Raw genomic sequence first — 16323 nt, forward strand, 5'->3', positions numbered from 1 at the left:
ACATTGGCCCACAAGGGCAGAAATTCTGTCTCTGGGGATACAGTAACCAGCCACAATGGAGTGTCCTGGGTGGTTCAGTTTATATACTTTAGGAAGCACACAGAAGGTAAGAGTGCACAGACTGGTGGGGATGAGATGAATACAGACTCAGGGGAGTGGCTTTGGAATAGGCCTAAGGATTTGTCGAGGGACTGGAGATCCTGCTGGATTTCTGAATGGATTCACCATGTCAGGGATTGTACGTTGACGTATCTGACAGCTGGTGGACTCCACCTATAAGCCCTGTCAAAAGACCCCATTCAGAAATCCAGCAGGACCTCCAGTCCCTCCTCAAATCCCTCATCCCATCACAGACCCCAATCCCTGGGTAAATCTCCCTCCAACACTCCCCAAACTCTTAGCTTCCAGGAAGCTCCCATACAACTTGTTACTGTGCTGCCGCAAGAGAATCTCCACCCTCGTGGACCAACACTTTCATCCTATTACCTGTAACCTACCCTCCTATAGAAAACAGACACACTATCTCCATAGCTGCTGTCACTTCACCACCCAGCACCCTGCTTATCACTGTTGATGCCACCTGCCTTTACACTAACATATCAAATGACTGTGGCCTTGCCGCTGCTGAACACTACCTTTTCCATGCCCATCGACTCCAAACTTACAACCTCCTTCCTGATCACCATGACCAACTATATCTTCATCCATAATTACTTCTTTGAAGCCATCACCTACAAACAAATCCGTAGCACAGCAATGGTACCATCCTATTCCAACCTCTTCATGGGCCACCTAGAGGAATGCTTCCTGACCATCCATGATATCATCCTCTAACTGTTTCAGATCCATTGACAACCTCATGATGTGGACTGAGATTGAGTGCACACTTCTCCAGAACCTCAGCAGTCCCCCCCCCCCCCCCATTTTACTTGACCTGGTAAATCAAGATTAGTTACATCAATACCTCCACCCAAATCAAACCTACCAACCACCTACTATACCTCCACTTCGACAGTGGCCACCCATTCCACACTATGAAGTTCCTTCCATACAGCCTAGCCACCCAAGGTTGTCGCATTTGTACATTTATTGTCCCCCAAACACTCACCGTTTCGACACGAAGGAGCATTCCTCTCACAACACAGTCGCATCCAGAGCTGGCGCAACTGACTCACATTCTCCACAAGGCTTTCAACTATCTCTCATTGTGGCATGAAGTGTGAGCTGTGGCAGCTCATTTCGCCTTCCCACTATCGACAGCTTCTGGCTGGCGCCTCACCAAGTGATGCACATTATTCCCTTGTGCAGCTACAAATGCCCTGGCTAGGCTTCGAAAGTGGCACTAGAGCAGCATTGCAGAGGCCTTGGAACTGTGCAGTGCAAGCAGTTTATGTGTAGTCTTCAGCAGTGTGGAGCTGGGGGCCAACGGCAGTGTCTGGAGCAACAGACACGTGGTGTGGATTAGCATGACGTCTTTTCTGGGTCATCATTCACTCTTCTTCATCAGGACTGGGTAGAGGGCAAAAGATTTGGTTTGCTTACGATGTGTGTATCCAGTTGTTCAGCTCTGTGCACCGATCTCCCACTCTGCAAAAAGTCGTCATGCACACCTTTGTTATTTGAGTCAATGTGGCACTGTGTAATCTGCCCAGCTTTCAAGCATAGTTATATCAGGGCCCAATGATTATCTAGTTTTTTTTTAATCTTGAATTTGTTTTTGAATTGTTTTATTTGAGAGAACAAACTGTTTCTGAATTTTAATATTTGTTTTCACCGTGTGACCTTAGCGAGTTGTTATTTATATTGCTTCCTCGCAGAATTTACAGCTCCCTTTGAGTAGTTCCCTTCTAAGTCTTACACTTTTAGCAAGGTTTATTTCCTAGGGCCTAAGATCTTACTGGACAGGTTCTTCAAGTGGAACCGTGGTTAAACAATAACTTTCAGTAGTTGTGTAATTCAGTGAGATATTTGTGTTCAGTGTTTTTGACAGCACCAACTAAATTGCCACGAATGCGTTTCATGTCAGCAAATTCTTGTCGAGTGGCCCTGGCATGCCAGCGGCTGTGTGGATGGCTTTCAAACATTGCCTAGAGTTGCTTTCTATTTGTTTGCAGTTGCATGTCCTGTCTGTCTGTGCTCTAGTTGAGTTGAGTTGAGTTGAGTACTGTAAATGAAATTTTGCCATCTGTCAAAAGGCCTTTATCTGATTAATTGGCTTTGCAAAGGGACTTTTCCCTTCAATGTTATTGTTCTGTTTAATATCTACTGTAACATTGTTTTAAATTTTACTTTAAATTATTTGGTGTAAACCCTTTGGATAAGCCATAAAGACGAACTGTTATTACTTATCAACTAGTTAATTTTTATCTTTTGGAAGTCTGCCTAATGTCTTCGTTTTGAGCTTGCTTGAAGAAATTTATCTAGAGCTCAGTTTTTCTTATTTGCTGGTTTATTGATATTTCAAATTTTTTTAAAGGTCATTATTGTTAAAGTCTTATCTTCTTGCATCTTGTTTAAGACCATCAAAAAGGTGATTGTGCTACTAAACATTTTGAAAACTATTCAAGAGTAAATTTAACAAGACAAATTAACTTGGAACCCTCCTACCTGTTTTTCTTAAAGAGGACCTTTGTTACTTTGAAAAATAAATGTTCATCGTCAAAAGGATAAATGATTTTAGTTAAAGGGGCCTTGTACTTCCACGACATTTCCCTGATCCTTGTAATTTCTGATTACAAAGTGAAAAATATCATCCCCACTATCCTACCCATCCATCTCACAGTGGTATTCTACCTGCCCCCCACCCAACCTATGCAATATCCTTCTACTTCCTTACTCCACCCCTGCTTCCAACCTCTTGTCTCTTACCTGCAATAGACTCAGATCCAAGACATGTTCCATACATTATCCCACTGCCACCTACTCCAGTCATATTGCTGGCATCACCCATCTAATCAAAGACATGGCCACGTGTAAAGCAGAGATGTGGTCTACCTTGCTGCAAACACTGTGCCACATTCTACATGTGCATGACAAGTAACAAGCTATCTGTTTGTATAAATGGCCCTGTCAAGCTGTTGCCAAGTGACAGTTGAACCACATAGTTGCTGAACATGCCACCCAACATGATGTGCTTCACTTTAATGGCTTCTGCCATCTGGATTCTTCCCAACATCAGCTTTTCTTAATTGCATGAGTGGTAACTGCCTCTACAACGTATATTTCATCCCCATGTATCCCCCCCCCCCCCCTCCCCCTCAGCCTCAACCTTTGCTAGTCCCTGTCCTTCACCTGCCTATCCCCTTCCCTGCTCTCACTCCAGTATTAAACATACCTCCTATCCCCTCCAACACACCTACATAGTCATCGTCATTTCCTCTTCTCTAACACTCCCATCCCCCTCCCCCCAGCACAGCCACCCAGTGCTGTACTTAGCACTCCTATGCTGTTCCCACAACAGCCATACATCCATACACTCTCCCACAGAATGCACTAGCACCTTCCCCCATACATACCCTGCTACCCCCCCCCCCCCAAATGCCTCTTCCTTACCCCCTTTACCCAAGCCCAGCTAGAGTCCTGTTCACACCAGGGGCAACTGCAGTCTGGACTTAGCACCCCGAGACAGTGATCATGTATGTATGAGTTGATTTTGTTGTCTGAACATGTGTGGGTTTTCCATATCTGAACAAGGACTTTCTCTGAAAGCTGAAATACACTGACGGAAAAAAATCGCAACACCAAGTAGAAGTTGTGTGACACACACAAAAGTCAGTATGTGTGTTTCTACATGTGAAAGATGATATGTATTCAAATTTCACTTCAGTCAGATAAGAGTGGCACTAGCAGTGCCACAATGAGGATGCAAATCAGGTTTACTCTAAATACACACTGTAAGGGTCACAAGCATTCGTTGCCTTTGAGACTGGACTTGGTGAGTTGATGTCAGCCAAGAATCCCTTTAAGGTGACAAAGAAGCTATTATCAGCAACACTCCACCAAGTTTGGACATGGTTGCGTGACAGAACTACGAGAAGCTGGAAGTTCCTTCTGCGATATCGCAGAAGGACTTGGCAGGAATGTAACCGCTGTACGAGACTGCTGGCAGCAATATTCAAGAGAATGTATGGTTGCAAGAAGACTGGGCTCCAAATGGCCATGTGACACTAATAGAGGGAAGACCACTGTGTTTGGTGTAAGGCTTTGCTGCATTGTATTACATCTGCATCAGAAATATGAACACCAGTTAGCACCATAGTGACACAACAAACTGTTACGAATCCGTTACTTCAAGGACAGGTCTGAACCAGGCACCCTGTAGCATGCATTCCATTGACTCCTAACCACCACTGTTTGCAACTTCAGTGGTGTCATGTGAGAGTTCATTGGAGGGCAGGGTGAGGGTCTGTTGTGTTTTCTGATGAAAGCTAGTTCTGCCTCGATGCTAGTGCTGGCCATGTGTTGGTTAGGACGCGGCCAGCTGAAGGCTTGCAATCAACCTGTCTGCATTCTAGGCACATTGGACCTGGAGTATTCACCATGCCAGAGACAAAGGCCTTTGTCTCTGGCATGTTGAATACTTATGTTATGCAAATATTTCATTCTTAGGACTCCTGTTATAATTTTATGTAGACAAAAGCCTTTACCAGTGGACAAATACATTAGTGCATTTATTCTGACATAGCTGAATGTAATCTGGCCGCTGTCTTCAGCCAAGGCATGTGGATGTTTGTGGTTTTTCATATGAATATATGTCTTGTATATGTCAAGAGCCACTTGGCTTCAGCTAATGTAGTTTACTGCAATGTGATGTAACAAAGACCACTCAGCCTGAAGAAGATATTTTTTAAGTATCAAAACCTAGATCAAGGGCTAAATAAACCTTTGCTTTGCAACTGGTTGGCTGTTTTTATCAACCTTTTCAAATTCAGATTATGTCCTCTTGACATGGTATAAGAGATGTGGTTATAAAACTTCATCAATTATAACCACAAAAATATAATGTTACATAATTTCTTATTTCTTTGCAGTTACATGTCTGCAAGTCCTGGTACACATTTAAATCCTCATGCCTCAGAATGATAGCATGTCGTAAAGGAGCCAAAACAAAATGAGACACTCATTGATAAAGCGGAATACTGTGTAGTAATTTGTTTTCAGCCAAGTGGAAATGTTACACATGGATCAGGCCAATCGAGATGACTTCTTTTGCAACCTGGATGGATGTGAAAGAGTTGCAACATGTTTATTGTTGGGGCAGAAAACAAATTATACAGGAATTGGACAAAAACATGGAAACAGCATGAAAAATGCATGTTTGAACATAAGGGCAGGTGCTAACCAAGCCTTCACATTGCACTGTTGTATTTGACCAAGAAACACACTTGTGCAATGTCATCAATATGTTGCATGTGTCAGATGCGGTCGGAACAGTGTTCTGTGTAGTTGTGAAGGTGTTATGTCGAAGCTAAGTGAATCTGAACCTGAGAAAACTGTTGATACTCACAGGTGGGTGCTTTTGTAACTCAAGGTAGCCAAAGTCTTTGGTGTTTCAAGGGGCACCAAGTCAAAAATTTATACCACATACAGGGAACATGGAAAAACCCAACTCCCTACATCATTGCGTGGACACAAATGTGTGGTGAGTGATTGACATAAGACGGTCACTGAAGACACCTGTGACAAGAAATACAAGCATCATAGCTGCAAAAGTCACTGCAGAACTGAATGTCACACTCTCGAACCATCAGCTCCAAAACAATATGAAGGGAGCTCCATAATGCCCTTAACAGGAAAACGGTATACTGAAGCCACAAAACCTGGACTATGGAGCAATGGAAGAAAGTTATTTGGTCCAATGAATCTTGCTGCAAAGATTCCAACTTCTGACCAAGCTTATGTCCCAAGGGTTCAGTGATGATTTGGGAAGCCACTTCATGGTGTTCCACTGGCCCCACGGGAACTCAGCAAAGTGCATGACTGTCAAGGATTGTGTGACCATTTTGGCTGGTGATGTCCATCGCATACGACAATGTTTCTTCCCCAAAGGTGATGCAGTGTCCCAAGATGGCTGGCCCTTGTTCACAGAGTTTGCACCTTCCACGAGAGGTTTTTTGAGCAAGAGGATGAACTGTCTCATCTCCCCTCACTACCACAATCATCACATCTCAATATTATTGAGCCTTTGTGGACCACTTTGTAGAGAAGGGTGTGTGATTGTTATCCAACTCTATCATTGTTACCTGAACTTGCCAATATTTTGCAGGAAGAATGGTACAAGATTTCCTGGGAAACCAAACAGGATCTGTATTTATCCATTCTGAAATGACTGAAGGCTGTTTTGAAAGCCAATGGTTTTCCTACACCATATTAGGCATCGTAATGTGTTGTGTTTTTAGTGTTTCCGTATTTCTGTCAATGCCCTGTAAAGTTTTATATGACTACACCTCATACAGTCTCCATAAATAAACATTTAATGAAAAACTGATTAAAGAAAAATAAACGTAAAAGAAGCTAAGGACCAGAGAGAGAGAGAGAGAGAGAGAGAGAGAGAGAGAGAGATGCTAAATGAAACACATATGACATCACAAGAGTAGGGCATGAATCCTTAAAGACTACAAGAGGCAGAATTTTTATGCACAGTACAGGCTTATTCTTTGTCCATTTCTTGTACAACCTAAATACCTTTAGATGTTCGGTCTCTCTTGTGGGAGAACAGTAATAGGAAAAATATCAGGTCCTCACATAACCTTTGCAATTTATCACAAAACCAAAACAAACAATAAAATAAAGATTAAGAAAGAGACAAAGGTACAAAATCCACTACTATGAGTGAGTGCAGCAAGATTAGGGTAATTCCCAATGTTAGCAGACGATACCGCAGTCTCCTCTTTCTGTGTGATGTCAGTGCCCCACTTGCAATGTGGTAGGTGGCTGATTCATGTGCAAGCACATGACTTGCACCCTCACAACTAGCGGATTTTGACCAGTCTGTGTAACACAGGCTTTACCAAGTAGCAGATTTTGACCAGACAGTCTGTTTGTGTAAGACATGCTTTACTAAAGGAAGACCCTGCATTTGATATTGCTTTTCTGCTTATCATTTCAGCTATTCCTTGGATACAGCCAAAAAATAAAATACATCATTTTTAACAACTCTGCAACAAAAGTATCATGGATACTTGACATAAAAAGTGTGGATAAAAAAATATCAATCTGCAACCTGCCATAAACAAAAATTAGTCATTTTTTTACAGCTTATGAAGGTTTAACATACTAAAGTTCATGCCAAAAACAAAACCCGAATTAATTAAGAAATAATTACTGTAAACTTAGTTTTACTTGAGCAATTCCTGAAGAATGTATGTAAAGGTATTTTTCACTTACTGTGCTCATTTTCCAGTCCAAATAATTTCAACTTGTTAGCCTCATGTTGAGCTTTCTTCTTAAGTCGGCAAGCTCTGTAAGGAATAAAAACATACTCGTGGACTGTTTTATCACAACCTGGCAGAAATGCATTACAATTTTTTAAAACATACTAATTAACTGGTACGAAGCATACAATAAATGCCAATAAATAACTGTGTGTGTGTGTGTGTGTGTGTGTGTGTGTGTGTGTGTGTGTGTGCGTAGAGAGAGAGAGAGAGAGAGAGAGAGAGAGAGAGAGAGAGAGAGAGAGAGAGGGGGGGGGGGGGGTGAGAGGGGTTAAGTGAGTGAGTGAGAGAGAGAGAGATCATGCACATTGCGGTGCATGGCGGTGAGGAATAGAACTGAAGATAAGAATTTATTGGCATAGTTTAATATGCTGAATACAGGGGGTGCCTGCTGAAAGTTACCCAGTGCATTTTCTCTAGTGTTTCTGAAAATATTTACAGTTTTAATGAATTGTTCCACGCTGTGTTTTTTACTAGTAAATATTTTCAGTCTTTTTATAGCTGTGAACAGTGGAGTTAGCACTGTGTGCTGCAACACAGTACAGCAGTCACATCTATTTAATCAAGCTTATGGTTTTGCTGCCAAGGTCAATATATGTTCTTAACCGAATATCAACAAACAATTATATGAGATTGCCCCATAGTTTTGGCGCACAAAATTACACTTAAAATAATATTTTGTTAGTAAGAAGAACCAAAAGGACATTTTCCAACAACATTGGATGTTTAATGTAATATCACATGAACAGTCTGGGTTGACTGTACCCACAGATTCTAAAAACCAAATTTAAAGTATTTTTTAAACCACTGGCTATGCTACGCCACCACAATATCCTTTCTTCATGAAGTGACAGTACAGAGCTTCATGAATTGCGCCAGGATTGCTTAGTCAGTAAAAGCATTGCCCACCAACAGGAAAGTTCCATATTCAACTCCTATTCAGGCATACACACATAAACTGCTAAGAAGTTTTGAGATGTTTGTTTCCCCCTCCCACCCTTCCTCTCTCTTCCCGTATCCACCCACAAACAAGCTACAAAGGATTGTATTTGTTGTTCTCCAAAGAAGCTTAGACAACACCTGAAATATCCCCCTGGCAACAGGTACACATTAGCCCATATGGGATACAGACATTGTTGGAAATGCGAGGGGGGAGTGTGCTTGTGTGGGGTACAGCCATCACACTCCAAATGTTAAAGAAATTTTCTTGTTTTTCTGATAGATTTCTCATGTCTTTTTTACTATATTCCAAACAGTTCTTATCTTGTTGCTCAAGGAGCTGATTTTTTTACTTGAAAATACATAAATTTCAATGCTCTTATGACTTCACCATAACCTCACTCACATTCCCAGAATTAATGTTTTCCTGCTGTTTATGACATTTTTATCAGTTCGTTCAACTTCTCTATATCAAGAACATTAATTTCCACTCATCTCTGCATCATCAAAATACCAAACTTCCTGCCATTTATGCTTAATGAAACAATGTTAAAGAAAACAAACAAAAAGTGTAAATTCAATACAATGACAATGGCAAGATGTTGGCTTTCAAGTAGTGTTTACAAACATTATGTAATAAACTTTTTTGAGCTCTGGTCCCCTGGTTTTGAATTGGTAGAAATTTGGAACAATCTGCCACTGTTGCTTGGCCTCCTTAATATCATCATCTAATAACAACTGTACTGTGTGTAGTGTTGTTCTTAGTCACGTTATTAAACAAAGTGTTGAACTGAACTAAACTTCAGTATTAGTTCCAACAGACGAATAAATGACACAGGTTAAGGTATCGTTTCTTCTGAATAATATATGAACAATCTTCAAATCATCAGAGTTGTCAATAGGAGTACTGCACAGCTGCTTTATTCATCACTAAATAAAAAGGCACCAGCTGACAAAATAATGACTTTATTTGATGCATTTTGGATAAAACAGATCCTCAGATTGTCCTCAAACCAGAAATACATAGCAAATAACAGAAAATGTAATTATACAAAGAATATATAAAAGTATGAAACTACAAGTAACATCAAAATTAAACAGCTGAAATACCCACCAATAACATCTTGGTGAACAGATATATAAAGACAGTATGTAACAAACAAAGCTGTCATGGCATGCTAACTGACTAGCTACAATTCGATAACCAGAAGGTGGTGATGAATACATTGAACAGTAGTTAATCCATTAATCTCCCATGACAGCTTACATTGTTACATACTGTCTTTCTATATCTGATTGCCAAAATGTTCATGGTGTGTATTTCAGCTGCTTAATTTTGATGATACTTGAAGTTTCATATTCTTGTATATTTTTATGTATTTCTGGTCTGCAGATAATCTGAGGATGTGTTCTACCCGAAAAGTGTCAAACAGTCATTAGTTTATCAGCTAGTGGCTTCTTATTTAGTGGCCAATAGAACAATTGTGCAATACTTCTACCAATTTGCAATATTGTTGCATTCTTCCTGTCTGACTTCATGTCACAATTACATGTCAGATATCTGGTGCCTCTTGTGAAAAAAATATGAACTACATACGAACTGAACACAAATTATTTCATACAAAAAATTCATTAACTTCAATTTGCAGAGTGACATTATCAAGTGGTGTATAGTATACTTTCCCCCCCCCCCCCCCCCCCCCCCTTCAGAATGTGTAGTGATTTCCGAAATAGCTGTTAGATTGGGAACTAATAGCAAAGCCTAAACAATTTAAATACTATCATTATTGTCGTACACTTCTGGTGCTTCTTTTGGAATACATCCCTATTTCCAAGGTGTTGGCTGGATGAGACCTGCACAGCTAAAACTAAAACTGCACATCTATTTTATGTTGTGTCACTTCATCTAGACTTACATCTACATATATACTCCACAATCCTCTATTATGTTCGTGGTGGAGGGTGCCCTGTTCCTCTAGTGTAATTTCCCTTCCTGTTCCACTCACAAACAGAGCAAGGGAAAAATGACCTTCTATATGCATCCATATGAGCCCTGTTTTCTCTTAACTTTGTGGTCCTTACACGAGACATATACTGGCAACAGCAGAATCGTTTTTCAATCAGCTTCAGATGCCGGTTCTCTAAATTTTCTAAATAGCGTTCCTCAGAAAGAATGTCGCCTTCCCTCCACAGATTACCACATTTGAGTTCCCAAAGCATCTTGCATGCTGTTCTAACCTACTGGTAACATATCTAGCACCCCACCTCTGATTTATTCCAATGTCTTCCTTTAATCCAACCTGGTGTGGATCCCTTCTTATGTGAACTCCTTTACAGACAAGTTGCCAGTTTCTTGTGTGCTGTGGAGGGCATTGTGGTTGCATCTGCCTCTACCACTGTCTTTTGGCTTTCCAGCTGCAGGAACTAACTTCCCTGTTCCAGGAGGAGTTCAGCATTATACCCATGAACTATTGCCTTCCTAAAATTCTCCCAATAAACAGGATTTGGCCCTTTGCCTTCCCTACTACATTTTACAAGCCCATTCTATTACATGTTGCTCTGCAACATTACACCTAAATATGTAATCATGTGACTGTCAAGCAGCACACTATTAATACAGTATCCCTACATTACCTGTGTGTTTTTCCTACTCATCTGCATTAACTTAGATTTTTCTACATTTAGAGCTACTAGCTGCCATTCATCACACCAATCAGCAATTTTGTTCAAGTTATCTTGTATACTCCTACAGTCACTCAATGAGGACCTCTTCCTATACGTCACGGCAAACAGCCACATACTGCTGTTCATTCAGTCTGCCAGATCATTTATGTATCTACAAAGAAACAGCGATCTTACCATCCTGATGGTGCCCTTGTCTCTGATAAACATTTACTGCCAAGGACAACATACTGGGTTCTGTTACTTAAGATGTCTTCAAGCCATTCACATTTCTGTTATTTAAGAAGTCTTTCAGCCACTCATATATCAGTGAACTTATTCTGAATGCTCGTACCTTTGTTAACATCCTGCAAAGGGGCACTGTGTCAAATCCTTTTCAGAAATGTAGGAATATGGAATCTGCCTGTTGCCCTTCATCCATAGTTCATGTGATATCGTGTGAGATAAGGGCAAGCTGAGTATCACACTAGCCATGCTTTCTGAAACAGCGCTGATTAGTTGGCAGAAGCTTTTCTGTCTCAGGGAAATTTATTATATTTGAAATGAAAATATGTCCAAGAATTCTGCTGCAAACCGATGTTAAAGATATTGATCTGTAATTTTGTGGGTCCATTCTTTTCTTCTTCTTTCATTGGCACTACATCCCAAGAAGGGGCTTGGCCTCCTCAATAATTTTCCGCAATTCCTCTCTGGACTTGCTTTAGATTTCCAGTTACAACAATTGACATGAGCAGCATCTTCTCCAATCTCATCAATCCTTCTCAACCTTGGTCATCCTCTTGTTCTTCTTCGTCAAGGTTCACTGCACCATGCTTTCCTTGCAGAATCTGTCTCATCAAGTCATATTACATGTCCAGTCCATCTCAATCTACACAACTTTATGAACTTTACCACATCACTCTCCTTATAGCTGTCATAAGGCTTGTCATTCCTTTGCCTCCTCCTACTTCCACTTTCATACACGGATTCAAAGATTCTCCTCAATATACTTATTTCGTGTGATCTGTCTCCTTTCATCCTACTTTGTAATCATCCATGTTTCTGAACCATACATAAGTACGGGCCGTACCAGTGTTTTATAGAGCTGGCACTTAGTCTCTTGTGATAGAAGGTTGGATTTAAAATGTTGCAGCATTCCAACATCGATTAGAAGCACTTATGCGGGCCATAACTTCATTTGAAGTGCTGCCATTTGCTTCTATCTTTGCCACCAAATAAGTGAAACAGTCCACTTGCTCAAAAGTCACTCCATCGAGGATTAGTGTGGGACTTAATGTTGATTTGTACCATTATACATATACTTGGTCTTTCCTTCATTAATTTTCAGGTCCATCTTCTCTGCCCTCAGCTTTAGACCTGGGAAGTCACTTTGCAGATCTCTAAATGTTCCACTCATTAGGTCTAAATCATCTGCATATCCCAACAGTTGTATGGACTTGTCTACATACCCAATTCCCGAACCACTTTCTCGAGTGCCAGCCTGAGGAGTAGGCAGGAAAGCCCATTATTTATTGTTTCATATGCAGATTTGAAATCAATGAAAAGACAGTGCACACCGACATTAAATTCACTGGTCTTTTCTTCTAATTGGCGGAGACTAAATATCTGGTTCACAGTTGACTTTCCTGGTCTGAATCCACAATGATAACTTCCAATAACGTTTTCTGTTATGGGTGAGTCTATTAAACAAGATATTTGACAATCCTTTATATGCAATATTTAGGAGTGTTATGCCTCTGTAGTTGCTGCATTTAAATATATCATCTTTCTTGTCTATCAAACACACTATACCTACATTCCATTCTTCTGGCAACTCTTCCTTTTCCCAGATACAGCACAAAATCTTGTATATCCTGTGATTTAACCCAACTCCTCCAGCTTTCAATAATTCCAATGTTATATTATCAGTTCCTTGTGCTCTATTGTTCTTCAGTTGGGCTATTGCTTTGTCTACTTCTCCTTGAAAGAGGGGGGGGGGGGGGGGGGGGGGGGTTGGAGGGACTACTATCGTCTCATCATCTTCTGCTGGGTGGGTTAGGATCTCTTCAATAGGGGGCTCTGGAGCATCCACCAGTTCACTAAAGTATTCTAGCCATATTCCAATATCTCTTGGTGATCAGTTAGTAATTCCTCATTTTTACCTTTACATATATTAATACGCATGTTCTTTCACTATTAATTTTCTGATAGAGTTTTCTGATCTCATTTGTTTTGTTTTTTTTTTTTCCCCCAATTGTCTCCAATTCTTCACAATTCTTCAATCTGTTTTCTTTCCCATTCCCTTTTCCTCTTCTCATGCAGTTTCTTCTCTTCTTCCCTTTTATCTTGATAATTTCTATCCACTTAACACGTATATGATTTCTCAAGCTTTTTTCTATAAGCAAAGTTTTTCTTGAGACTTACAATCCTCCTCAAACCAGGAATTCCTTGGTTGTTTTCCTTCTTTCCCTAACACCTCTTCTGCTGCCTTAATGACTGTGTCCTGCAAGCACTACGTTCCTGATCCAGAGTATCACTCACCCTCTCATAACCTTCTCTGAGTACGTTTTAGCAATCTCTTAAATTTTTTAGCTTTAATACCATATACTTTCTTTGAGGTGCTCCTTTCACTTTCCTTACATTAGATATTTGAGCTCTCAGTTTCGCAATTACAAGGTGGTAGTCTGAATTCACATTAATTCCTCTGCAGGTACGAACATCTAGTAAGTTTTAGAAATGTCTGCCATCAATAATTACATCACTGTTTTGGTTGAAGGTAGGCCGATCAGGGCTACACCATGTTGCTTTAAGGATCCTTTTGTGTGGGAACATAGTGCTACCTACAGCCATGTTATGTGGTAGTGCAAACTGAACAACTCTGTGTCCATTATCACTTGTTCATTTGTGTATTCATGGAAACTATGCTTTCCTATTGCTGGACGGTCATGATCTTCTTTTCTAATCTTTGCATTGAGATCTCCAATAATTATATCTATACCATGCCTATGGCATCCATCATAGGCTCCCTTGAGGTTCTCATAGAAGTGTCTTTATCCTGGTCACCTGCTACTTCTGTAGGTACATGTACATTGATCAATGAATAGTTTGCAAATCAGGTCTTCAAACTCATTTGTGAGATTCTAGATGTTATTTCAGTAAGTCCACACACTATATGTTTAAATTTTTGTCTTACTCTGAACCCTGTACCAAATTCATGGTTGCTTTCCTCTAGTGCAACTATGCCAGCCTTGTTTTTATTGAGCTGTTCTTAGCAATGACCTCAAGGCCCCTGTCCTGTGTAATCATCTTATATTCCAGCTTCCAATAAACAACATCATTTTTCCTTTTTTGTTTGCCTTTGCCTTTCCCATTAACAGTGCTACAGTGCTGTGTCATCGTCCATGCACCAGTGTGGCTTACAGGAAGGAGTTGTTAGCTGCTTGCCCAACCCCCAACTTGGAGACCAGGATTTATGTTGTGTTTACTCCTTTAGGGAAGTTGGCTTCACTACACCTCTAGAGCCCTCCATGCCCTATATTGTGGGACCCCATTTTTGTCTGGCTCCTGTGTCATGACCACTCTGGCTTGGGTGACCCTGCCAATAGCTACACTACCACTGGTACAGCTCTTGACTTCAACGGAACATGCAAGCCCTCCTGTGCCAACAAAGCGGCATCACCTGGGATGCAGTACATTCTTCTACCCTTCTTACATACAAGAATCACCTGCACTTTATTTCCAGTGGCTTGGGATTTTGAGCTGGGCAAGAGATTCATGATGAATGCCTGCTAAGTAAGGGACCTAGCCACAGAGTACTCTTTGTAAAACAGCTGTGATTCCACCCTGACCTGGTGACTTATTTACTTTCAACGCTTTCAGTTGTTTCTCTACGCCAGGTACACCTATCACTATGTCCTCGGTATGGGAGTCTGTGTGATTGTCACACAATGGTAAGTTTTGTACTGTTCTCCTGTGTGAATGATTTCTTAAATACCCAATTATAAACTTCAGCTTTCCTTTTGCTATCTTCTGCTAACACACCAGACTGGTCAACGAGTAACTATACATAACTTTGCGACTTTACATGGGACCAGAATTTTCACGGATCCTTGGTAAGATCTTTTATTAATGATTGACAGTGGTTGTAGTTGCACACTTAATGCATCGCTCTTTTTACAGATGCACAAATCTCAACAATTTTAGCCTGGCATCATTTGTGGATTCTCAGAGTAACAGCCTTTGCTTCCTTAGCATTTACTGAATTTCATTGTTAAACTGCAGTGGGTCTTTTCCTTTCTTAATCCACTTACTCAGCATACACATTTCCAGTGCACAATTTACAATCTGTTAAATTCTGCCCACAATTCTCTAAGTCCACCGTATTGAAACTAAATGATGTCAATTCATTGTTTAAGTGGGATGCTAACAACTACTGATCTACATATACATCTACATCTACATACATACTCCGCAATCCACCATACGGTGCATGGCAGAGGGTACCTCGTACCACAACTAGCATCTTCTCTCCCTGTTCCACTCCCAAATAGAACATGGGAAAAATGACTGCCTATATGCCTCTGTATGAGCCCTAATCTCACTTATCTTTGTGGTCTTTCCGCAAAATGTAAGTTGGCGGCAGTAAAATTGTACTGCAGTCAACCTCAAAAGCTGGTTCTCTAAATTTCCTCAGTAGCAATTCACGAAAAGAACGCCTCCTTTCCTCTAGAGACTCCCACCCGAGTTCTGAAGCATTTCCATAACACTCACGTGATGATCAAACCTACCAGTAACAAATCTAGCAGCCTGCCTCTGAATTGCTTCTACGTCCTCCCTCAATCTGTCCTGATATGGATCCCAAACGCTCGAGCAGTACTCAAGAATAGGTCGCATCAGCGTTCTATAAGTGATCTCCTTTACAATGAACCACATCTTCCCAAAATTCTACCAATGAACCGAAGACGACCATCCGTCTTCCCCACAACTGCCATTACATGCTTGTCCCACTTCATATCGCTCTGCAGTGTTACGCCCAAATATTTAATCGACGTGATTGTGTCAAGCGCTACACTACTAATGGAGTATTCAAACATTACAGGATCATTTTTCCTATTCATCTGCATTAATTTATATTATCTATATTTAGAGTTAGCTGCCATTCTTTACACCAATCACAACTCCTGTCCAAGTCATCCTGTATCCTCGTACAGTCACTCAACGACGTCACCTTCCCATACACCACAGCAAACAGTTTTGATGAACTAACTTGCATTATGAGGAAGTTACAAGT

The 16323-nt window shown here is 40.7% G+C and overlaps 2 protein-coding genes across 3 annotated transcripts in view; one reads left to right on the plus strand and one right to left on the minus strand.

Moving 5' to 3' along the window:
• Positions 1-16323, plus strand: part of LOC124774952 (spermine oxidase) — a 146246-nt gene that overhangs the window by 105556 nt on the left and 24367 nt on the right. The gene's annotated exons all lie outside the window — the stretch shown is intronic.
• LOC124772519 (protein CREBRF homolog) overlaps positions 1-16323 on the minus strand; it is a 104818-nt gene that overhangs the window by 18762 nt on the left and 69733 nt on the right. For both annotated transcript variants that reach the window (XM_047249452.1, XM_047249367.1), the window contains one exon: positions 7387-7460. In XM_047249452.1, coding sequence (XP_047105408.1) covers positions 7387-7460 — 74 coding nt within the window. The remainder of the gene's footprint in view (positions 1-7386; positions 7461-16323) is intronic.

The sequence above is a fragment of the Schistocerca piceifrons genome, chromosome 1 (assembly GCF_021461385.2).
Source record: "Schistocerca piceifrons isolate TAMUIC-IGC-003096 chromosome 1, iqSchPice1.1, whole genome shotgun sequence".
Taxonomy (NCBI): domain Eukaryota; kingdom Metazoa; phylum Arthropoda; class Insecta; order Orthoptera; family Acrididae; genus Schistocerca; species Schistocerca piceifrons.